General features: G+C 47.9%; 1 protein-coding gene across 5 annotated transcripts; it reads left to right on the top strand.

The window, feature by feature from the left end:
* The first annotated feature begins 763 nt into the window (after positions 1-763).
* On the top strand, positions 764-22,463 carry POFUT2 (protein O-fucosyltransferase 2). Of its 5 annotated transcripts, XM_015867701.2 has the most exons (10): positions 2,617-2,685; positions 3,088-3,367; positions 4,165-4,415; positions 5,355-5,499; positions 5,826-5,936; positions 15,683-15,749; positions 18,916-19,041; positions 19,568-19,748; positions 20,567-20,690; positions 20,864-22,463. In XM_015867701.2, exons 1-10 carry the CDS (start codon positions 2,676-2,678, stop codon positions 21,015-21,017), a joined length of 1,449 nt encoding a protein of 482 aa, XP_015723187.1. In that variant the 5' UTR covers positions 2,617-2,675; the 3' UTR covers positions 21,018-22,463. The 5 variants fall into 5 exon arrangements, 3 of the variants coding, with proteins under 3 accessions (XP_032301960.1, XP_015723187.1, XP_032301959.1); XM_032446068.1 differs by lacking the exon at positions 18,916-19,041; XR_004308091.1 differs by lacking the exons at positions 15,683-15,749; positions 20,864-22,463 and having other exon boundaries at positions 20,567-20,641.
* The last annotated feature ends 1,178 nt before the right edge of the window (positions 22,464-23,641 follow it).

Genomic DNA, 23,641 nt, shown 5'->3' with positions numbered 1-23,641 from the left:
CAGAGGACAGCTTAAGCTGGAGAGACAGGTACCAATTCTCACAGACCTCCAGGCACTGCCTTTTAACCTAGAATCATACCATAACTCATGATTATCTGAGTTAGAAGGGACCTTCAAACGCCATCTAGTTCACCTGCCTCGCAGTGAACAGGGAGACACACAGCTCCATCAAGTGCCTGATCTTGAATGTCTCCAGGGATGCAGCATGGACCACCTCCCTGGGCAACCTGTGCCAGTGCTTCACAACCTCCTGCCTGAGGCATCCAAGCAGTAGGCAGGGCTGGGCACATTACTACAAAAACATTACTTCGCTAAGACAATAAGGCCTCATCAACGAGACCTTAATGCCAAAATAACATGACAAAAGCATCCTTATAGCTGCTGTGAAGGCCTCATCAACACAGCGGCATTCCCAGCAAGTGGATCTCCCTGCTACTGGGGACATGCATAGAGGCAGCTGCATTGCTTTGGGTTTGGGTGATGAGTGACCACAACCAGGAAACAAGAAGCTCCTGTTCGGTGTTTAACTGTGCACTAATGACAGAATCATTAAGGCCATAACAAAACCACTAAGTTCATTTAGTCCAACAGCCATCCCACCCCAGCGACCACATCCCTCAGTGCCACAATTACCCTCTTCTTGAACACCTCCAGGGTCGGTGATTCCACCAGTTACTCCCTAACATCCAACCTGACCCTGTACATGCCGGGGCACTCCGGTTAACCCCCACTCCGCACCGGCAGCCTCCGATACTCACGTGGTCAAAGAAGTGGACGACGGCCGTCTTCTTATTCCTGCGGGTCATGACCCGGCGGACCTTCACGAACTGCCCGAAGTGCTTCTCCAGCACGGTCCTGTCGTTGAGGTAGTCGGGGACGTTTTTGCACTGGATAGCCGTTAGCTCCGCCGCCGACGCTCCGCCCAAGCTATCGGTGCTGTCGTTGCCCCGCGCCGTACGCGCCGGGGTGACGGTAGCGCCGTCGGCGGGCCCGAGCCTCGCCGGGTACGGCCCGTCCCGTCCCTCGGCCGCCGGCTCCTCGCTCGTGCCCCGCTCGGGCTCCCCCCGCTCGCGGCCTTGGCTGCGCAGCACCTCCTGCAGCGTGCGGCCGAACAGGGCCCCGCCGCGGGGCCGGCTCAGCAGCACCGCGCGTTTCTCCGGCGGCGCGGCCGCCCGCCCTCCCGCCGCCATCCGCCGCGGCGACCGCTCCCGCTCCTCCTTCCGCTTCAGCCCCTTGGGCGCCGCCTCGCCCGCCTCCTCTCCCGCGTTCGAATGCGGCCGCGCCGTCCCCTCCTCGGGCCGGCCGAGCAGCGGGGCGGGCCGCGAGAAGGAGAAGGCTCCGCCGGGCGCGGGCGGCTCGGGGCCCGCCGCGTCGGGAGCGAAGCCGAAGGGCGGCGAGAAGGTGAAGGCGGCGGGGCCGTCGGGCGCCTTGAAGCGGAACTCGGGCGGCGCGAAGGTCCCGCCCGCCGCGTCGCCCGGCGCCGGGAGGCCGCCCAGGTTGGTGGGCGGCTTGAAGCTGAAGGCCGCGTTGCCCGCCGCCTGGCCCAGCCCGTAGGGGACGAAAGGAGGAGCGGCGCTCTGCCCGAAGCGCGACGGCGGCGGGAAGGCGGGAGGGCCGCGGAACGGGCCCCCTGCGTTCATGGCCGCGGCCCGTCCTCTCCGCGGCCGCCCGGCCCCGCGCACGCGCCATCCGGCCGAGGCGGGCCGAGCGGGCGGAGCTCCGGCGCCATGAGCGTGCAGATCCGCATCGCGCAGCGCGCCGTTCCTCTGCGCCGCGTTCCGCTCCGTCGCGCCGTCTGCGCGCTGCGGGCCGCGCTGGGCGCCGAGCGCTTCGACGTGGCGCTGATCTGCGCCGGCGATGGGCTGATGAAGCGGCTGAACGGCGCGTACCGCCGGCGCAACGAGCCCACCGACGTGCTGTCCTTCCCCTACCACCGCGTGTCGCCCGGCCAGCTGCCCCGGCCGCGCAGCCGCGACGAGTTCAACCTCGGGGACATCTTCCTGGGGGTGGAGTTCATCCAGCGGCACTGCCGCCGCCACGGGGAGGACTTGGACGCCGTGCTGACCGTGAGCCCTGCGCCGAGGAGGGGGATCGGGCGGCGGCTGTAGGACGCTTTGCGTTTTGCTGCTTGGTTTTTAGCTCTGGGAGGTGGAAGCACTGATCGGAGCTGATCGGTGTCTGGTTGGTAAAGCAGTGGGCCCAAGAGAACCTCAGGAGGTTCAGACCTCGCCTGGAGCGCTGCGCCCAGATGGAGAGTGCTCAGTACAGCAGAGACGTGGAGCTGTTAGAGCAAGTCCAGGGAAGGGCCATGCTCCGAGGGATGGAACACCTTCTCTAAGGGGACAGGCTGAGAGCTGGGGCTGTTCAGCATGGAGGAGGCTTCAGGCAGACCTGAGAACGGCCTTTTAATGTCTGACTGTAAGAAAGAAGGGGACAGACTCTTTAGCGGAGTCTGTTGTGACAAGACAAGGGGAAACAGCTCCAAACTTAAAGAGGGGAGATTTAAATTGGATGTAAGGAAAAGGTTTTGTTTGTTGTGTGGTGTTTTTCACAGTGATGGCAGTGAAGCCCTGGCTCACTCTCACATATACTCTCTGTACTTTCTTCCCTGCACAGGTGACTGCAGCCCATGGATTGTGTCACTTGCTTGGCTACCAGCACAACACAAAGGCAGAATGGCTTCAGGTACAACAGTGCCCTTGCTGTGGGAGGGTGCGTGGTGCCAAAACTGTACCAAAGATTTCCCTTTATCACATCTCATGGGAGGGAGTGGCCCCATGTCCTGCCCATCTCAGAATCACAGAACTGAAGGGACCTATGGAGAACCTGTAGCCCAACCTCCTGCTAAAGCAACCTCCCTACGTGAGGTTTCACAGAGAAGTGTTTGAGTATCTCCAGAGAAGGAGACTCCAGCACCTCTCTGCACAGCCTGTTCCAGGGCTCTGCCACCATCCTGGGCAGTCCTGACAAACTGGGTCGCGTGTTGGTTAGGTCACTCCGCTTGTCACACAGGTATTGTGTCCCTGCTCTGCTCTCTGGCCTGTGATATTCAGCAGCTGTTTCAGCCCCTGTGCACTTCTCCTATAGATGTACCAGAAGGAAGCGGAAATCCTGGAGGAGCTGAACCGGCTCACAGGCACCAGCCTCCGGCCTCTCACTGCTGGGCTCTTCTGAGGGAGGGGCTGAGCCACCACCAGACCACCCTGGACATGGTGGCACACCGCCCTGGCCTCCTCATGCTACTGCTGCTGGGTCTGGCCACCCTGGCCTTCCCACCACGTGCTGCTGCCCAGTCACTGCCCGCTGCCCTCCGTGCTGGCCATGCTGCCACCTCGCTGCCCGCCTCCGCTGCTGCACCACGCACACGGTGAGGAGCAGCCCCACCACACCCACCACACTGGCCCAGGCAGCGCTGTCTTCCTGGGTCTGAGCCCCCTCCTTCACTACCTCTGCTCAGACCATGGGTCTCCTTATATGGTGACCAACAGCACCATTAGGAAGTGATTTTGTGTGTATGTTAGAAGCCTTGTTCACCCTGTTGTTTTGTTTGGGTCGTGTTTGGGAGTCAGCATCGTCATAGCTGTCATGCTTTGGATGCTGCCTGGGGTCTCTTTCTGTCTGCCAGCACCAGTTCTGCCTTTCTGGTGGCCTTTTCTTGGTGGCAGAGAGCACTCACCTTTCCTGCCCTGTCCCTCTTCGGTGGGTCCTCCATGTCAGTATTTAAGCCACGAGAATTAGCCTGAATTACTTGTCAGTCATTTCACCCCCCTTGCTGCATACAGATTACTTTTCAGGGTGTGGAGGATGCTCAGGGTGTTCATTCGGTGTCACCTCTGAGTCCTCCCTTGCTACAGGAGAAGTCTGTGACACAGGCTGGTTGATGATGCCTGCCAAGAAGGCCTTCAACAAGCAGACAGCCCCTTGGGGCAATTCTTCCCATACCACTTGGGCACGCTGTGGTCTCCTTTGCCTGCGCAGCATGCACTGCTCAGCCTTCCCCCTTGTTCACTCCCTTCCATTGCCTGAGAACCACAGACTCGTGAAAAAGCAAGAATTTTCCTTGCAGCAGTAGAATTGCACCACATATACATGAAGTAAAATAACCTGTGTAATGAATTGCTTTGAATTCTTCCTGAGGTGATGATGTTGCTCTGTTCTCTCTAGGTATCTTCTGTATGATGTAAATCCTCCTGAAGGGTTCAACCTTCGCAGAGATGTCTATATTCGTATTGCTTCACTTATGAAGACTTTGCTGAAAAGCGAAAATTGGGTGTTAGTTCTGCCACCCTGGGGCCGTCTCTATCACTGGCAGAGCCCTGATATCCTTCAGGTCCGAATCCCTTGGTCTGAGTTCTTCGATCTCCCAAGCCTTAATAGGAACATCCCTGTCATTGAGTATGAGCAGTTCCTTGCAGGTAAAGTATGAAATAGTGTGTAATACACTTGGCTAAATCATGGAGTTAAATCATCTGTAGAAGTTTGTTTCCACATAATCTTTTATCCTTATGTATGTGAAATAAAAAAATGATACAGATGGCAGGAGGAAGAATGGGAAGAAAACTTCTGGGGGCAGCTTGTTCTAGAGCTCTGTCACTCTGACTGTAAAGAATTTCCTTCTCATGTTCAAATGGAATTGCCTGTCTTCTAGTTTATCCCATTGTGTCCCTTGTGTTGATGAGCACCATAGAAAAGAGCCTCGTGACACTCCCCCTTGAGATATTTATAAGTGTTAGTAAGATCCCCTTGGTATTTTCCTCTCCAGGCTGGACATCCCCAGCTCCCACAGCCTGTCCTCACACAGGAGATGCTCCAGGCCCTGGCCATCTTTGTGGCCCTCCGCTGGGCTCTCTCCAGCAGTTCCCAGTCTGTCTTGAACTGGGGAGCCCAGAACTGGATGCAGTATTCTAGATGTGGCCTCACCAGGGTAGAGCAGAGGGGACTATCACTTCCCTTGACCTGCTGGCCGTGCTCTCTGTAACGCACCCCATGACACCGTTGGCCCTCCTGCCCACAAGGGCACACTGCTGGTTCATGGCCAACCTGTTGTCCTTCAGGACACCCAGGTCCTTCCCTGCAGAGCTCCTCTCCAGCAGGTCAGCCCCTAACCTGTACTGATGCATGCAGTTATTCCTCCCTGGGTCATACATAGCTGAGTAGGAGTAACGGGTTGTCACATCCCCTGGCCAGTGTTCAACTCACTCTGAACTTCCTTCCCTTTTATAGTAGGGAAAAGAAGGAACAGAGAGACTCATATTATTTCCAGTAGTTTTTTAACTGCAAATAATGCTAGTTTACACCTTTATCAGAATGATTATTTTCATGCCCATTAATACTTTTCTTTGCCTTCTGCTTAGAGTCGGGTGGGCCCTTTATTGAGCAGATTTATGTCCTGCAAGGCTACGAGGAAGGATGGAAAGAAGGAACATGGGAAGAAAAAATAGATGAGAGGCCTTGCATTGATCAGCTTATGTATTCCAAAGACAAGCATCAGTACTACAGGTAACATCTAACAGTCATTTCACTTGTCTTCTATACAGTGAGAAATTCACCCACTCTAATGGAACAGACTTATGGTTAATGACAGTGTTTGTGAGTCTCTGAATGCATTAGATTTGTTTTCTTCCTAAAACTTGATCAATATCAAAATGTAGTAGAAAATACAATTTTAGATAGTCATTGTGTCATAAAAATAGTAGAAAGGAACTGTCTGGTTTCTTTACCTTATATATCACCTTTCTAGGGTGCACTGCTGATTTGTTTCATTATGTGCATGGCATTAATTTGAAATACAAGCCTGTGAACCAAAGCCTCTTATTTTCTTTCAGGGGATGGTTCTGGGGTTATGAAGAAACACGAGGTCTGAATGTCTCCTGCTTGTCTGTTCAAGGATCTGCCTCTGTTGTAGCCCCCGTCCTTCTGAAGAATACCTCAGCACAGTGAGTTGCTTTGTGTTACTATGTATTGCTCTATGCCATGCCCACAAGCCCATTGCTAGGTGGGAAGAGCAGGGAGAACTTAAAGGCTGTGTCTCCTTGTTGTGATGTTTCATCACTAAGCTACCATTAAATTCATTACAAAAGGAATTTATGCTCCAAAGATGCCTAACTGCAGTGCTAACAACTAAGAGGAAATAGCCTTGAGCTCTTCCTAATTCTCTCTCAGACTGTACTTGCCACCCTTTGTTTTCCTCTTTTTCCTTTATGCTTCAGTGTTGTGTTGAGAGGGAACAGCGTAAATAAAACATATCCCTACTGCTCACCTTGGATCAGAAGAGACAATGCCTGATCTCATTTGACATAAGTCCCCACTAGTATGAGCTGTGTTCATAGAGAATATGTTTTGTCTTTCTGTTCTGAAATGCAGAGATGCCACTAGAATGATCAGAGGAAAGGGAAACTCATATGGGAGATGAAGCATGCTTATGTTGTCCCAGTAGCAGAGCATTTCCAGACAGCCATGACCCTGTAGTAACTGCAGAAATGATAGCAAAGCAAAAGCAACTGGAGTACAGGGTAGAACAGGAAAAGGAAATAGTCACTGTCTATAAACACATCAGGGGAATAAATCTATAGGAGAACCACAAGGTTTGTAAGATGAAGTGTAGTTTTGCCATGAGAAAAAATACAGATAAATGTATGACATCAATACTTTTTAATTAGAAATGAGATGAAAGTTCCCCTCGGTGGAGCAGTGAGATCTGTAGTACCTTCTGCTGGGATCAGAGGTAGCAAAATCCTGTTCTTCAGCAGTGGTGGTGTTCTGTTTGTAGGGGTTAGGCTGCAATATTTGTCAGTGAAAGCGGGAATCTGTATAAAATAATCCATTAAAGTCTACGTATGTAGTCCTACAGTTAATTCTTTCATGGTACTTATGGTAGATCTGGTGTTGAGAAAAGTCAAGAGAAACATTAGGAGTGATGCCTGAGTATTCCTAAGCTGCAGACAAGGTACTTTATCCACAAGGTTTGTATTTCTCAATCAGACGTGAGCAGGAGTAGCAACAAGCATAACAACAGTGCAAGTGCAGCTGTAGGCCACTGAAGGGGACCTACAGAAGAGCTGGGGAGGGACTTTTACAAGGGCATGTAGCAGCAAGGGAAAATAACTTTAAACTGGAAGAGGGAGGCAGACTAGATATTAAGAAGAAATTCTTAACTGGTGGTGAGGTACTAGAACAGGTTGCTCAGAGAAGTTAAGGCTGGAGATGTTCAAGGCCGGGCTGGATGGGGCATGGAGCAATCAGGTAAGGTGGAGTGTTCTTGCCTGTAGCAGGGGTGTTCACGGAGTTCTCTCTAGAGCTCACTCCGGGACAGTGGGCCACAACCCGGGGCAGCAGGAACAAAAGCAGCCCCCCCCTTTTCTCTAGCGGCAGGGTACGGCAGAGTGCGGCGTGGCCCGGCCCGGCCACGTGCGTTTCAGAAGAGGGGAAGGGAAGGGAGATTGCGATTAGGTCTAACAAAAAATAAGGGAGGAAAAAGGTGATCTGAGAACGAATGGCAGTTTAATAACCTAATAACACTAAACAACAACAGAGAATTTCAACAAGAGAAATACCAAGTCCCAAATCTCACCGATGGAGCTGTGGAAGGCAGGAGCTCTGACCACGTTGTTCTCCTCGCAGGGAGCCGGTCCAGCAACGCCGTCCCCTTCCTCACTTCCCTTCCGGTGCCCCTCCCACATGCTCATTAAGGCAGTTCACAGAAAAAAAACTTGTCCCCTTTACTCCATTATGAAGATGTGTGTTCTGATGTGGAATACCAACACCAACCAAATTGCAAAACCATAACATTCCACCCCTTATTACACATCATCACATCATGCCTAACTTTTATCAACATATAAACAGAACATTAGTTAACATGCATTACATATGTACATACAGATATATATATATATATATACATGGAATCACAGGCTGCACTCCCCAGCATCAATTTCCCTGTGGCACACACTGAACACCCCATCCTTCTGCATCACCCACCAGGTGCACCCAGGTCCCTGTGCAAAGACAGTTCCACGGAGGGGCCTCCCTTTTCCAGAGGCTGGAAGGACCCAAACCGCTTTTCCCAGCATATTCTTTACATGCACCACAGGAACCTTGTCTCCCTCCACGGTACGCAGGGAGTTGGACTGTGTAGGGCCGTCTCGGTTGGCTGATCCTCGGGTGTTTACCAGCCAGGTGGCTTCTGCTAGATGTTTCTCCCAGTTCTTAAATGTTCCACCACCCATCGCTTTCAGCGTGGTTTTCAGCAAACCGTTGTGGCGCTCGATCTTACCAGCGGCTGGTGCGTGATAGGGGATGTGATAGATGCACTCTATGCCATGTTCTTGGCCCAAGTGCTCACCAGTGAATTTTTGAAATGAGTCCCATTGTCTGATTCCTCCTGGGGGTGCCATGTCGCCACAGGATTTGTGTCTCTAGGCCTAATATGGTGTTTCTGGCAGTGGCGTGGGGCACCGCATATGTCTCAAGCCATCCGGTGGTTACCTCCACCATGGTGAGTACATAATGCTTACCATTACGAGTCTTTGGCAGGGTGATATAATCAATCTGCCATGCCTCCCCATATTTATACTTTTTCCCATCGCCCTTCCCCCAGAGAGGTCTCTACCTCTTGGCCTGTTTGATCTGGCACAGGTGTCACAATCATGGATGATCTGCGCAATAGCGTCCATAGTTATGTCCACCCCTCGGTCTCTAGCCCACTTATGTGTTCCATCTCTGCCTTGATGGCCTGAGGTCTCATGGGCCCCCGACTCTGAAAGATATCTCTCCTATTCTGCCAATCCAGGTCTATCTCAGCCACCTCAATTCTGGCAGCTCGATATACCTGGTGTTATTTTGTTGCTCCTCTGTTGCTCGACTCTTGGGCACGTGGGCATCTACGTGACGCACCTTTAGGACCATGTTCTTTATTCGGGCAGCAATGTTCTTCCATAGTTCAGCGGCCCAAATAGGTTTACCTTTCCGCTGCCAGTTGTTTTGCTCCCATTGCTGCAACCACCCCCATAAGGCATTGGCCACCATCCATGAGTCAGTATAGAGGTAAAGCACTGGCCATTTCTCCCGCTCAGCAATGTCTAGGGCCAGCTGGACAGCCTTTACCTCTGCAAATTGACTCGATTCTCCTCTTCCTTCCGTGGCCTCTGCAACTTGTCGTGTGGGCTCCACACTGCAGCCTTCCATCTGCGATGTTTCCCAACAATGCGGCACGATCCATCAGTGAACAGGGCGAACTTCTTTTCGTTTTCCGGAAGTTCATTGTACGGGGGAGCCTCTTTGGCGCGTGACACCTCTTCTGCTGGTGGTGCTTCAAACTTTTTACCTTCGGGCCAGTCCATGATCACTTCTAGGATCCCTGGACGGTTGAGGTTCCCCATCCGGGCCCGCTGTGTGATTAGTGCAACCCACTTACTCCATGTGGCGTCTGTGGCATGGTGAGTGGAGGGAACCTGCCCTTTAAACATCCAATTCAGCACTGGAAGTCGAGGTGCCAGGAGAAGCTGTGTTTCGGTGCCAATTACCTCAGAGGCAGCCCGGACCCCTTCATATGCGGCTAGGATCTCCTTCTCAGTTGGAGTGTAGCCCTCTTCCGACCCCCTGTATGCTCTACTCCAGAATCCTAGGGGTCGGCCTCGGGTCTCATCTGAGGTTCTCTGCCACAAGCTCCAAGTGGGACCTTTCTCCCCAGCAGCCGTGTAAAGGATGTTCTTCACATCCTGTCCCATCCGTACTGGCCCCAGGGCCACAGCACGGGCTATCTCTTGCTTGATTTGCTCAAAGGCCTGCTGCTGTTCAGGGCCCCACGCGAAGCTATTCTTCTTTCGGGTACCTGATAGGGGGCTCACAATGAGGCTATAATTTGGGATGTGCATCCTCCAGAAGCCTACCACACCCAGGAAGGACTGTGTCTCTTTTTTGTCAGTGGGCGCAGACATTGCAGTAATTTTGTTGATCACGTCTGTTGGGATGTGGCGACGCCCATCTTGCCATTTCACCCCAAAAACTGGATTTCTGGGCAGGGCTTCACTTTGTCTCGCTTATATCGAAACCAGCAGACAGGAGGATCTGGTTATCTGTCTCCCTTTTTTAAACCTCCATTGCTGTATCACCCCACACAACGATATCATCTATATACTGCAGGTGCTCTGGAGCACCGCCTGTTCCAATGTGGCTTGGATCAGCCCATGGCAGATGGTCGGGCTGTGTTTCCACCCCTGGGGCAAACGATTCCAAGTGTACTGAACACCCCTCCAAGTAAAGGCAAACTGTGGCCTACACTCTGTGGCCAAAGGGACAGAGAAGAATGCATTGGCAATATCAATGGTGGCATACCATTTTGCCTCTTTCGATTCCAGTTCATACTGGAGTTCCAACATGTCTGGCACTGCAGCACTCAATGGGGGTGTGACCTCATTAAGGCCACGATAGTCCACTGTCAGCCTCCATTCTCCACTGGCTTTGCGCACTGGCCATATGGGGCTATTGGAAGGTGAATGGGTCTTACTAATTACTCCCTGACTTTCTAGTTGTTGATATGGCTTTATGGATAGGGAGCAAGGAATCCCTATTAGTACTACTGTCGTCTGTGTACTGTTCTCGTGGCAATTGGTACCCGTTGTTCTTCCACCCGCAGTAACCCCACAGCAGACGGGTCCTCTGATAGGCCAGGCAAATCAGACAGCTGCTTAATACTGTCTGTTTCTATAGCAGCTATTCCAAAAGCCCTCTGTATCCTTGGGGTCCTTGAAATGTCCCCTTCTTAGGTAATCTATTCCAAGTATGCAAGGAGCCCCCTGGCCAGTCACTATACGATGTTTCTGCCAGTCTCTACCAGTGAGGCTTATCTCGGCCTCCAATACAGACAGTTCCTGCGAACCCCCAGTCACCCCATGTATATGTATCCGTTCTGTCCCTTCGAAACCTGAGGGTATCAGAGTGCACTGTGCACCGGTATCCACCAGTGCTTTATATTTTTGTGGTTCTGATGTGCCAGGCCACCGAATCCACACAGTCCAATACACTCTATTATCCCTCTCCCCCCCCTGGCTGAGGGCAGGGCCCCTCTATTGGTTGTCTGAGGCGGTAGAGGCAACCTCAGTAGTGGCTGACCTCTTTTGTAATTTTCTTACCCGTGCTCGCAGTACAAAGTTGGGTTCGTCATCCATTCTTCAATCCTCTCTGTGTCACGCAGGTAGTTCCACATGGCACCCGTGACATAGGCTCACATGCGGTCCTTCATCGGACAGGTGTGCGTTTGCGTCTGACAGCTGAGACTGCCACAGGTTCACTGTGGTTCCTTGCCGCAGACCAGCTCTTCTGCATGTTGTCCTGTCTTTTCTCCATTCGGTCCATTCTATCCACCATTTTACAGATGGCTGCGATGGTGGTACGGTGTGGCAGTAGTGAGTATTCGATATTTTGCAGTGAAAGGATGAGCTCAAAAATTTCAGGTCTCCTATCCAGCTCATTATGTTAGAGTTCGTTAATAGTACACTGGAATACTTCACTGGTGCTGACCGTATAGTTTCTTGCATATTTCCGGAGTACCGCTCACCTTTTCTGGGTCATGGTAATCCTCTGGGTCCCCAGGGACAAACGTGGGATCGAACAGCATTTCTGCCACAGCCATTTCTCTCAGGTACTGGATACCTTCCTCAGCTGTACTCCATTTTTCCAGTACAGGCTCCAAATCACTTTTGAGAAGACCGGTTGCCTTTACAGCTGATAGAATCCTCTCCCAGAGATTGGCGACTCCATCGAGACATCTGCTGATCCCTCTATCAATAGATGAGTCTCGAGCAATGTTTCCTAATTGACGAGCCTCATCGCAGCTTAGGGACATGCAGGAGGCCCCATTGTCCCAACACCGGAGCAGCCAAGTGACAAGGCGTTCACCTGGGAGTCGGGCAAACTCCTTCTTCGCACTTTGGATTTCAGTAAATTTTCAGAGAGTTTACGAGTAGAGGAAGCGGTGACTTTTCCCTCATCGTCACTATCTTCTCCATGTCTGTTAGTCTTCTGAGTTGCCTTCCTTGGTGGTTTTGGGGAGGGTCCCTCGCCCGGATCTTCCTCTACTTCCTCCATCCGTTCCAGACGTGAGGACACACGTTCCCATCTCTGGCCTTCCACTGGGGCGACTGACACTGATGCTGGTGCTTCCTGTGGTCGGCTGGGATTAACTTGTTGCCTTCCCCTTAGGATTTGGATCTCATTCTCGAGACTCTCTATCTTTTCTTCATAAGCCATTTGATCTGAGATCCCCCTGATCTCCCACACTCACTCAGGGGTTCTATTAATTTCCCAAGGTCCCTCTGGTGTTCAGGGGGTGAGATTACCTGATACGTGGTGTCCCGATGCTTCTGGCCCTTTTCCTGGTACTCCTCTGCACTTTCTTTGCAAGTCTCCTGCCAATTTATAGTAACACTACTACAATGTAGAGGACTAAAACAGTATTCCAATTGACACCCCAGTCATACTTAAGGAATTCAGAGCATTCGTGAGCCAGTTCAAGCACGGTGCCTGTATGTTCGTTAGTCTGGAAGGGAGCCAGGCAGATATCTCTATCCCTGCCAGCCATCGGCTTAATAAATCTACCCTACCCCCAACATCAGGAAGTCCTTAAGCCAGGACCCACAGGAACCTATGGACTATCAGTCCTACATACAGGGCTGCTGAAAAAAAACCACCTAATTACTGCCCAAAACATTGCCCTGAGCTCTGCCCGCATTTCCTCCACAAAAATGTCACGGAGTTCTCTCTAGAGCTCACTCCGGGACAGTGTGCACAAACCCAGGGCAGCAGGAACAAAAGCCCCCCCCCTTTTCTCTCACGGCACGGTACGGCAAAGTGCGGCGTGGCCCGGCCCGGCCACGTGCGTTTAGGGAGACGGGGAAGGGAAGGAGATTGCGATTAGGTCTAAAAAAAAAATGAAGGAGGAAAAAGTGATTTGAGAACAAATGGCAGTTTAATAACCTAATAACGCTAAACAACAACAAGAGAGTTTCAACAAAGAGAATACCAAGTCCCCATACTTCACCGATGGAGCTGTGGAAGGCAGGAAGCTCTGACCACGTTGTCTCCTCGCAGGGAGCCGGTCCCAGCAACGCCGTTTCCCCTCCTCCACTTCCCATTCCGGGCCCCTTACCCCAATTACTTACATTAGGCCAGTTTCACAGGAAAAAAACTTGTCCCCTTTACTCCCATTATTAGCATGGTGTTCTGATGTGGAATACCAACACCAACCAAATTGCAAAACCATAACAAGGGGCTTGAAACTAGATGATCTCTAAGGTCCCTTCCAACCTAAACCTATGACCAGATTTCATTTGCCATTTTATTAGCCAGTCATCAAACCTCTAATTCTTCAGAGTCCTTCAAAGTCCTCCAAAGAGGCCTTTGCTGCTCTGAACAATTTAACTTGATCAGCAAGCTAATCATCCTGCTATTTTAGGCTTTCTCTTTAGGAATGTGGTGAAGAGCAGATTCCTTCCACTTGTGGCCTGCTACAAAGAAAGCTGGACATCTATCCCCATCTATAACCAGTTCTTTAATCTATGCAGTTTCCCGGCCTCCTGTGCCATAGTTGTTTTCTTAAAAAGCTTGGATGAACACTCTTAGGAAGTCCCAGTAGACAATATCAGTGAGACTTATCTTACTTGCATGCTTCATTATTTATTTGGAGTACTCTGTTCAGAAAACTGTAGAGCAATCCAATTTGGAAGGGACCCACAAGGATCATTGAGTCTAACTGCTAACTTCACACAAAGCTACCTAAAAAAATTAAACCCTCTGTCTGAGAATGTTGTCCTTGAGCTCTAGCAGCTTCAGGTCATGGCCACTGTCCTGGGGAACCTGTTCCATGCCTACAGGGTCTCTGGTCCTGTCTTTAGTAATAAAGAGCAGAGATCATGGAATCATCATAGATTTGTTTGAGTTGGAAGGAACCATAAAAGGCCATCTAGTCAAACTTCCCTGCAGTGAACACAGACATCTATAGCTGTATCAGGTGCAGCATGACCTTGAATGTCTCCAGAGTTGGGGTACCCACCACCTCACTGGGCAACCCATGCCAGTGCTTCACTACCCTCATTGTAAAAACAACTTTTTTCTTATTTCTAATTTAAATCTCTCTGCTTTAAGTTTGAAGCCATTTCCCCTCATATTATTACAACAGACTTTACTGAAGAGCCCAAGGGACCTCAGCCACTCCTCACACATGCTGCCCTCCAGACCCTTTTGCAGCCCTCCTATGTTTGCTCTCCTACATCTCTATGTCCTTCTTTTACTTTTTTACCCTGTGCTTGAGGTGAGGCCACAGCAGGGACAATCCCTTCCTTCTCCCAGCTGGCAGTGCTGGGTCTGGTGCACCCCAGGGTATGGTTGGCCCTTCTGGCTGCCAGGGCACACTGCTGGCTCATGTTCAACTTGCTGTCAACCAGAAACCCCAGACCCTTTTCCACGGGGCTGCTCTCTAGCCTGTCCTCTCCTAGTCTGCACATATCTGCAGGCTTGTTGTGTCCAAAGTGCATATTCTCTAATTCAGAGGTTCATTTTCACCAATTTATTTTATCTAGGCATCCATTCCATGGTTTTGTAATAGCTACTATGTTGTTCAGTACTGACTGCGTTGCATCCCAGACTTCTCCAAAGTGCTTTTTCAGAAGTTAACATCAGATATGCCTCATTGCAGGCTTCTGATAATAATGCAGTTTATTCAAGAAGTTGCATATCAGAATTTTAGGCACTGCTGCATCACCCTTGGTTGAATGGCTTGGCCATACATCAGTTCACTTGTCCTAGCTGTCCTGTATCTATACGTTCCCTATGGACACTATGGTTCTAAGTGTCGTCTGACAAGTTTGGTATGAAAAGAAGTTCCCACATGGGATCTTCCCAGCTACTCCACCTCCCACATGGGTACCAAAAAATTACACTTTCTGTTTCTCTTAAGATGTTATCATATCTAAATGATTGTTAAGCTTTTCGTTTTCTTGTACTTTGTATTGGAGGGAAGGCTTTTCATTTAACTGAAGCTTTTTATTTCTTGTTGCTAAAATTCTTTTATAGCTTTCCTTACATGTTGGGTTCTGTTTTGAGTTCCTGGTATACAAAGAACTTACAGAAGACATTGGCTGTTTTCATGTCAGTGAAAAACAAAATCAATTTAAAATTTCTGCTTTTTTTTACTAATACGCTTTTCTAGCATCTGTATATTCTTAAATCCATTTGTTTACTGTAGGATGCTTTGTTACTTACGTGGAAACCACCTTCTCTGGTTTTTCTCTTGTGAACACTAAGAAGCTCTAATCTGCTGTCTCTGGTTGCCTTATCACAACTTACTTTCTCCCCTTTGGATCATTCTCCGTGTTTGCAATCCTATTTCTACAATAGCAGCTACTCTGAGGACTGTACAAGGGATTTGTTATTGCTTGCTTGTGTTTAATTACCACACTGAAGAGTAACATTTATTAAGGAAGGGAGTCGAAACATACCACACCATTATTCTATTCTATCCTCAGCAGGCTCTGGGTTGCAATTTGCTTTACAGGTCACAGATGTATCCCTTATTCCCCATGCTCTATTCCCAAGTAGATCATAGGCTGTGCACCTGTATAAAGAAACATCATAATATGAATTCTGTTCCTAAGGGAACTACACTGAGTTTTACAATTTTTAATAGGTCAGTGATGTTGGACAGAGCTGAAAACCTTCTTCATGACCACTATGGAGGGAAAGATTATTGGAATGTGAGTATTCTGCAGTTAGCTTCTCTAGCTTTTCTACTTGGTTTTGGTTAAAAAAGAAAAAGTTGGTGACCAATACCTGCTTCTGTTTTGCTTTGGATTTTTTTTCTTGAAAGTAACTTATTTTTTAGCAGCGTTTGCTAAAGTTGGTCTTCAGGCTGCTGTGGATTAATGTGATTAATGTGTCTTCATGTTTTAGTAGAAGTTCAGCCATTGGAAAATAGAAAAGATGTGCTTGATATGATTTGAATTTTAAAGAGGAAGTGGTTTTTTCTCATGATGTTATGAAACCAGTTGTGTAGATCACCAGCATTTTCCTCTAAACCATGTCCCTCAGTACAGCATCTAAATGTTTCTTGAATACCTTCAGGGATGACGACTCCACCACCTCCCTGGGCAGCCTGTTGCAGTAACTGGTCACTCTCAGAGAAGAATTTTTTCGTAACGCCCAGTCTGAATCTCCTCTGGCCATTCTCTCTAGTTCTACAGCTGTTACCCAGGAAAAGAGGTTGACTCCCACCTCACCACAGCCTCCTTTCAGGCAGTTGTAGAGAGCAACACTCTGAGCCTCCTCTTCTCCACACTGAACAACCACAGTTCCCTCAGCTGTGCTCCAGACCATCACAGTTTTGTTGCCTTTCACTGAACATGCTCCAGGGCCTCAGTGTCTCCCTTGCAGTGAGGGACCCAACACTGAGCACAGTACTTGAGGTGCAGCCTCACCAGAGCTATGTACAGAGGGATGATCACTACCCTGCTCAGGCTGGCAGCACTATTTGTGACACAAGCTAGGGAGCTGTTGGCTCTCTTGGTCATCAGGGCACACTGCTGGCTCACATTCAGCTGAGTATCAACCAACACCCCCAGTCCTTTTCTTCCATGCAGTCTTCCAGCCACTCTGCCCCAAGCCTGTAGCATTGCCTGGGGTTGTTGTGGCCAAAGTGCAGGACCCAGCACTTGGTCTTGTTGAACCTCATCCCATTGGCCTCAGCCCAGTAATCCAGCCTGTCCAGATCCCTCTGTAGGGCCTTGCTATCCTTCAGCAGATCAGTATTTCCCTACAACTTGGTATCATCTGCAAACTTACTGACCATGCACTCTCTTCATGAATAGAATCATAGAATTACTCAGGTTGGAAAAGACCTCAAAGATCATTAAGTCCAACTGCAGCCTAACCATAGTACCCTAACTCTTAACAACCCTTTGCAAAATCATACCACATCCAAACGGCTCTTAAACACATCCAGGGACAGTGACTCAACCAGCTCCCTGGGGAGGCTGTTCCAATGTTTAACTACCCTTTCAGTGAAGAAGTGTTTCTTAATGTCCAACCTAAATAAATAAAGATACTAAACATGGCTGACCACAGTATTGACTGAGAAACACCATTCTGAGAAACAGCTGGATTTATCTCTGTTCACCACCACTCTCTGAGCCTGGCCTTCCAGCCAGTTCTTTACCCAGCCTGTCTAAACCACAGGCTGCCAGCTTTTCCAGGAGAGACAGAGTCAAAGGCTCCCCTGAAGCGTAGGTAGACTACATTCACAGCCTTTCCCTCATCCACAGGGCCATCAGAAGATCGAATTGGTCAAGTAGGACCTGCCTTTCATGAACCCACGCTGGTTGGTCTTGGTCCCGTGGTCATCCTGCATGTGCTGTGTGACTGCACTCAAGCTGATCTGTTCAATAGCCTTCCCTGACACTGAGGTCAGGCTGACTGGCCTTTAGCTCCCTGGATTCTCCTACTGTCTCTTCTTGTATATGACTGTCACACTGTCAAGTCTCCAGTCACCTGGGACTTACCCATCTTCCTGGACTGCTGACAGTGAGAAGAGGCTTGGCAGTCACTTCCACCAGCTCCCTCAGCACCCTTAGGTGGACCTCATTTGGCTACATGGATTTATATCATTCCACAAGGAGGTCACTAACTCCTGAACTGTGGGGGGGTTTAATTCTGCTCCCCATCCTAGACTTCTAGGTCAGATAGCAGAGTACCCTAAAAAAAAACTGGTCTCAACAACTTTCTCCAAGGATAGCTTAGCAAAATACAGTATTTTTGTATTTGGTTTTACCACAGTAGGGGGATGACCTCAGAGAATTAGATCATCTGTACTGTTCATTTGATTTGTGTTCACAAAGAGCACATAACTGGTACAGATTTTGTTTTCTCAGCATTAAAACCACAGAAAGATTTAGGCTGGGATGTGCCCAGTTGGCTCTGCTTTGACAGTTGCACTCCAGAACTAGATCTGATTGTTCTGGGCTGTTTCCTGTTGAGGGTGGAAGGTCCCCATGGCTGGAAATCTGTCACCCCATCCACAACTTCACTGCTCTTGACCATAAGAATTGTTTTACCTTGTGTCCAAACTGAAGTTGCCTTGCAGCAGTTTGGGCCCATGGTCTCTTGCCATTTTCAGTGCACCTCTGAGTCGGATCTCTGTTGTTTCTTGCTTTCCTGATGAAAAGGAAAAAGAAGCAAAACTTAGAGGTAGTTAGAAAGGACAATATCATACCTGCAAATGTAATGTAATAGAATAACCAAATACAGAGAGCATCCACTTTATAAAGAGTGTCAGCGGAGGTTCATGCATTCACGTGTTCTCTTTTGGATATGTCTTTGCAAAATGAGCATTCATCCAGAATGTCTGCTGTCAGAGGAATGCTTTGTGCCCAGAAAAAACCTGTTTGGCACTTAGGCAGTATGCGTGACATGACATGACAGCTGCACAGCGTATAAAGATGAAGTTTAGAAGTGTTTGATATAGGCATGCATTCGAGGCTGTTTGTTGTTCTCCACAGTGCATTGTACTGCCATGGGTTGTGTATGCACATTTCTGCTGCATTTTTGAGTATAGCATCTTCATCACATCTAGGGTAAGGTACCTAATGTCTCTACTGAACAGAATCACATTGTGTTGACATAATACAGAAAGAAGGAGAAAGTCTATCCCTGAACTATAGCATGAGTCTTCTGCAGCAGAGAGTATGTACATCCTCCCTTATTATGAATGTTTTGCTAGAAGATTTGGGGTGAGATTAGAAGGCCAGTGTTGATCTCCTTAAGGATGCTAGAAGAGTATCCTGAGAGCTCTTGTACGTGAAGCTATCTGCACTTAGTCATTTTAAGCTCTCCCTTTTTCTGATTCAGTACCTGCTCTTATTTCAACAGACCCGTCGTAGTATGGTATTTGCTAAACATCTCCGTGTAGCAGGAGATGAGTTTAGAAACAAGTACCTTCAATCCACAGACGAGGCAGACAGGACTCATTACAATGAGGACTGGACACAAATGAAGGTAAAATTATAAGAGTTTCCTGAAATAGATGGGATAAATCGCTTTTATTTGCTGTACACAGCAGGGAATATTGGAAGATATGCATGAATCTCGCTCTCGCTGCTCAGATCACAGTGGACATACATGTTAATACTCTCCCTTCTGTGTGACATGAGCTACTGGAAGGCATTGAGATGCAGCTGGCTTATCTGGCTGTTAGATTTCTGTTACCCTCATTTCACCAAAGGAAACTTAGATCTCTTCTTGTGTTTAGCATTATCTTGGGTTGTAAAGTTCAGCTGCAAACTGCCAGCTGTGGGTTTGGTCAAGGAGAGCATTTTTTGCTTACAAAGATTTTGCACCCTAATTTGTCTTGTATGACGCAGGCCTCCAAAAATCAACATGCTACAAATCCATACCTTAAAATTACTTTCTTTAGCTCTCAGTGCCTTATCCAGAGATTATGCTTTAAAATTCCCAGGCTTTTACAGTGTGAATGAATAATGGCACTCTTAAGTTCTAAAATGTATTGATCTTTCTCTCTTAGGTTAAGATGGGCACAGCTCTAGGTGGTCCATACCTTGGGGTTCATCTCAGAAGGAAGGATTTCATCTGGGGTCACAGAGAAGATGTGCCTTCCCTGCACGGAGCAGCAAAGAAAATCCACAGCCTCTTGAAAACACATAAACTTGAAAAAGTTTTCATAGCCACTGATGCTGTTGAGGATGGTAGGGAGATAATGATCATTTTGAGAATGAGCACAGCACTGTTTTGTTTTTATATCCTCATATGCCTCCATCATTAAACATGAACAGGATTGGACAGCTAGCTGTTTCCTTCAAGCATCTGTAGTTGGTATCTGTAATGCAAGGGAAAGCACAACATTGACAGCAGAGCAACAGGATCCCAGGCTGCAGTGAGTGAGAATTTGCACAAACACAACAGTAGACACAGAAATAAGGGAAAGAAGCTACTTACCTTGAGAAAGCCCCAGGTATACCAGGATCTCCAGAGAGATGCCTTGACCTCCAGTGCCAAGCCTTAAATAAGGTCTGGGAATGGGTGGATCCCAGCTCCAGGTGCATTTCATGCTCCTAAGCTCCCCTGAGTTGGCCTTGCTTTTCTACTAGGTGCACTGTCACTGCTTCAAGCTGTGACTTCTCATTTCCATTACAGTGTCAAAACATTTATTAGGCATTACTCACAGGAACTCTGACAGTCTCTACAATGGGAATTCAGAATCACAGAATAGCTCATTACAGCATCACTGTAGAAGTGAGAAGGAGGCTAGTAGCTGTGTCCATTATACCTCATGCAGGTTTCCTTGACCTGCAAGATCTGCCCACCTTTCACCATGTCTGCCTTATTGGCTGCAGCCCTTGCTTACTATACTCTAATGTTTGTCAAATGTGCTGTACAGTTTGTCAGATGATTTTGGATTTGCTTGCTTTATAACTGTCCACCCAGAGTTTCTTTAAACACTAGCATTTTATGACAGCAGCAGATGGCACTTATTAACATAAGTGTTTGTTTTTCCTTGTTTCAGAGATTGCATTGCTCAAGAAACTGGTGCCTGAGATGGTGAGGTTTGAGCCTACCTGGGAGGAGCTAGAACTGTACAAAGATGGGGGATTGGCTGTGATTGACCAGTGGATCTGTGCACATGCTAGGTAGTAAATTTGATTTTCTTTGGGCCTAATTTTACTGTCACAAACCTGAATATTGTTTTTGACCCAGATACAGTTGTTCACAAATCTCTTACTAAAATTCATGGGACTGAACTCTGTTACTTGTGCTTGAAAAACAAATTAGCTTCAGAAACCCATTCTGATTTTTTCCACAGGTATTTTATAGGCACCTCAGTTTCAACATTTTCCTTCCGGATTCATGAGGAAAGAGAGATCTTGGGATTTGATCCAAAAACAACTTACAATCGATTTTGTGGTGAAAAAGAGAGAAACTGTGAGCAGCCAACTCACTGGAAAATTGTATACTAGTATACAGAGAAATCCAAGGACTTTATACTGGCGAGCTCAAAAGAAAAAGGAAAGTCTATGGGGAAGAACATCCTGTCAGTGAAACTAGAACTCAGTCCTCAACTTTCTTCTATGATTCTTGCTGTTTACTTGCTTTGGAATACAAGCAATATTTAACCTCTTATTCAGGCTCTGATGGGAGCAAAGAAAATGAAGTTAGCCTTGGATTCAGTTCTCAGTGTAACTGTGGTGACAGGACAATACTGGACACTGCACTGGAAATTGGAAAGGCAAAGCTTTGCTCTGAAATCGTGAGTTAAGTCAAAGTTCTCTTTGAGGAGGACATCAAAGTTTAACATCTACAGGTATAAATAGCTGTAGTCTGCACTGCATTTCTGTCTTTACCTGGTTATTTTTCGTTCAGCTCATTGCTTGCCTCTGATTGCAGAAACTACAGCTCATCTACACTATGTGAGTTGCAGATTGTGCATAAACTCTGCAATTTCCTAGGAAGATCTTCCCTTTTCAGACAGCAATTTGTCGGCACTCAAGTTTTTTTATGCAATCAGTACTCAGTAATAATTCTGTGTGAGAACCAGCTGCTTTTCCTAGCAATCTCAGTGGACCTGCACTAAGAGAGGCACCAAGATTGGGTTTGGATGGTGGTGAAAGAAACAAAGGAAGGTTTTCCTCATCCTTCACAGGGTCAGTGCAGTCTGACTGATGTACATACCTTCTGGGTATTACTCAGATGTTCAACTAACAGAGACTAGTTACCATGCGCAGTCACTACACTGTGATGCTTTGCTAGGGAATGTACTGAAAGGCCTTTTGTGTTTCCATGTCAGTTAAATGGATTGTCCCACTAGTTCATCAAAGGAATTTTTCCTGCATTTCTGCTGTCATTTTTCAAACGGTAACAAAGTGAGGAAAATAACAGATAATAAAGGTCATTGGATCTCAAAATGATGTTTATAGGGAAAGCAGGAATCTTGTAGATAGCACTGAAAGAAACCTCAGAAAGAGGATTCAAGAGGTGAGGCAGGCACTTTTCCTAAATCCAGTTTTACTGGATTGTTGCTCTTCTGTTAGTGGACCTTTCACTTACTTTTTCCTTTGGTTTCAATAGGAGTATAGATATGGTCCTTACACAGCGTGCACTGGGTGTTTCATAGGTGCTTCCAGACAGTGAGATTGCTTTCATCTGTGCAATTGCAGTGAGAGCCACAAAGACATCTCAGACAGCAGTGGCTGCAGCTCTCCTGTTTTTACCAGTTGTTTATTTTATCTCTGTGCAGCAGCTGACTCTCACTTGTTACTAAGTGAGGAACCAAGCATTTCAAAGCAGTGCCTTTGCCCATGAAGCTAAGTGTTCTCATTTAGCCTGCATGCCATGTAAAGCAGTAGTGGCATTTTATATATGAGTACCTCAGTTCCTTAAAAAAAATAAAAAGCTTTCTAGCACCACTGTGTGTTTTGTCCATTCTTACTACTTCCTAACTGTGCATTTCACATTTGCAAGACCTGTTGAATTAGCAATGGACTCCAACATAGGAAAAAAAGTGACAGCAGTGGTTTAAATGGAGGAATTTCCTTGTTTCATAGGTCTACAAGGTCTTGAGACCCATCTCTTTCTTGTCTTTGCAGTTAGAATACATATTTATACAGACACAAACATGTACACGTATACACACACAATAGTCTGTGTACCATGACCCCATGGCTTCTCTTTGCAACCTGTGCTGATATATCTACTTCTACTATAAGCTGCCCTGTGATTCTTTGTTGTCTTCTGCCTCTGCCTGCAGCCTTCTGTGTGAAAGAGTAACTAACTAAACAGAGCAAAACTTGTTTTTCCATTGCAATGGAAGCTTAGTCAGATGGTACGTATTCTTGGCAGTAATACTGCTAATATTCCATTTTTACAGTAGTTAGACTTGCAGATTGAGTACTCTCTGTCTTGGAAAGCTGACCTGTCCTTGGCTCAGCAGTGTTTTCCTACAATATGCAACTCACATCACACATGAGTTTCACCCAGTTTTAAATCTAAAGGCACACACCTGATATCCCCTACCTTTTGCATCACCCACTCAGGTCCTTGGGCAAAGACAATCCCAGAAACAGGTTTGTCTTTTCCCAAGGATGGAGCAACTCACATTGCCTTCCCCACCTACTTCCCTGCATGCACTTTGGAGACTTAATCTCCTCACAAAGTTTCTAAGTCTGAGTAGGTCCAGGATGGTTGTCTTCTGGTGAAAATTCTGCCAGTGGCTTCTGCTAAATTTGCATCCCAGAGTTTCCATGCCCTAGCACCCAACACCCTCAGTATAAGCAGTCCATTATAGCTCTCAGCCCTTCCAGAAGCTTATGGGTAGCCATGACTTGCCACAGTGCAGCAGCACAAATGAGTCATCACCGCCTGGGCCGAAAATATTGATGTCAAACTATGATATATTGGTGCTCACATACCCACCACTGAAGAACATCAGAATAATGAGCAAGTGCAATGAGCAATAAAGACCAGGCTTTAAAAACTGATGTGGATCTAGTGTATCTGGACTGGGAACATGAGAGTGAGCTGTCTGTAGCTTGATGGGCCCATGAAACATCAGAATTTGTCAGACCTTTCTTGTCATTGTCCTACG

The sequence above is a fragment of the Coturnix japonica genome, chromosome 7 (genome assembly GCF_001577835.2).
Source record: "Coturnix japonica isolate 7356 chromosome 7, Coturnix japonica 2.1, whole genome shotgun sequence".
NCBI lineage: Eukaryota > Metazoa > Chordata > Aves > Galliformes > Phasianidae > Coturnix > Coturnix japonica.
Note: the sequence above shows the minus strand (reverse complement) of the source record. Positions and strands in the feature narration are given on the sequence as shown.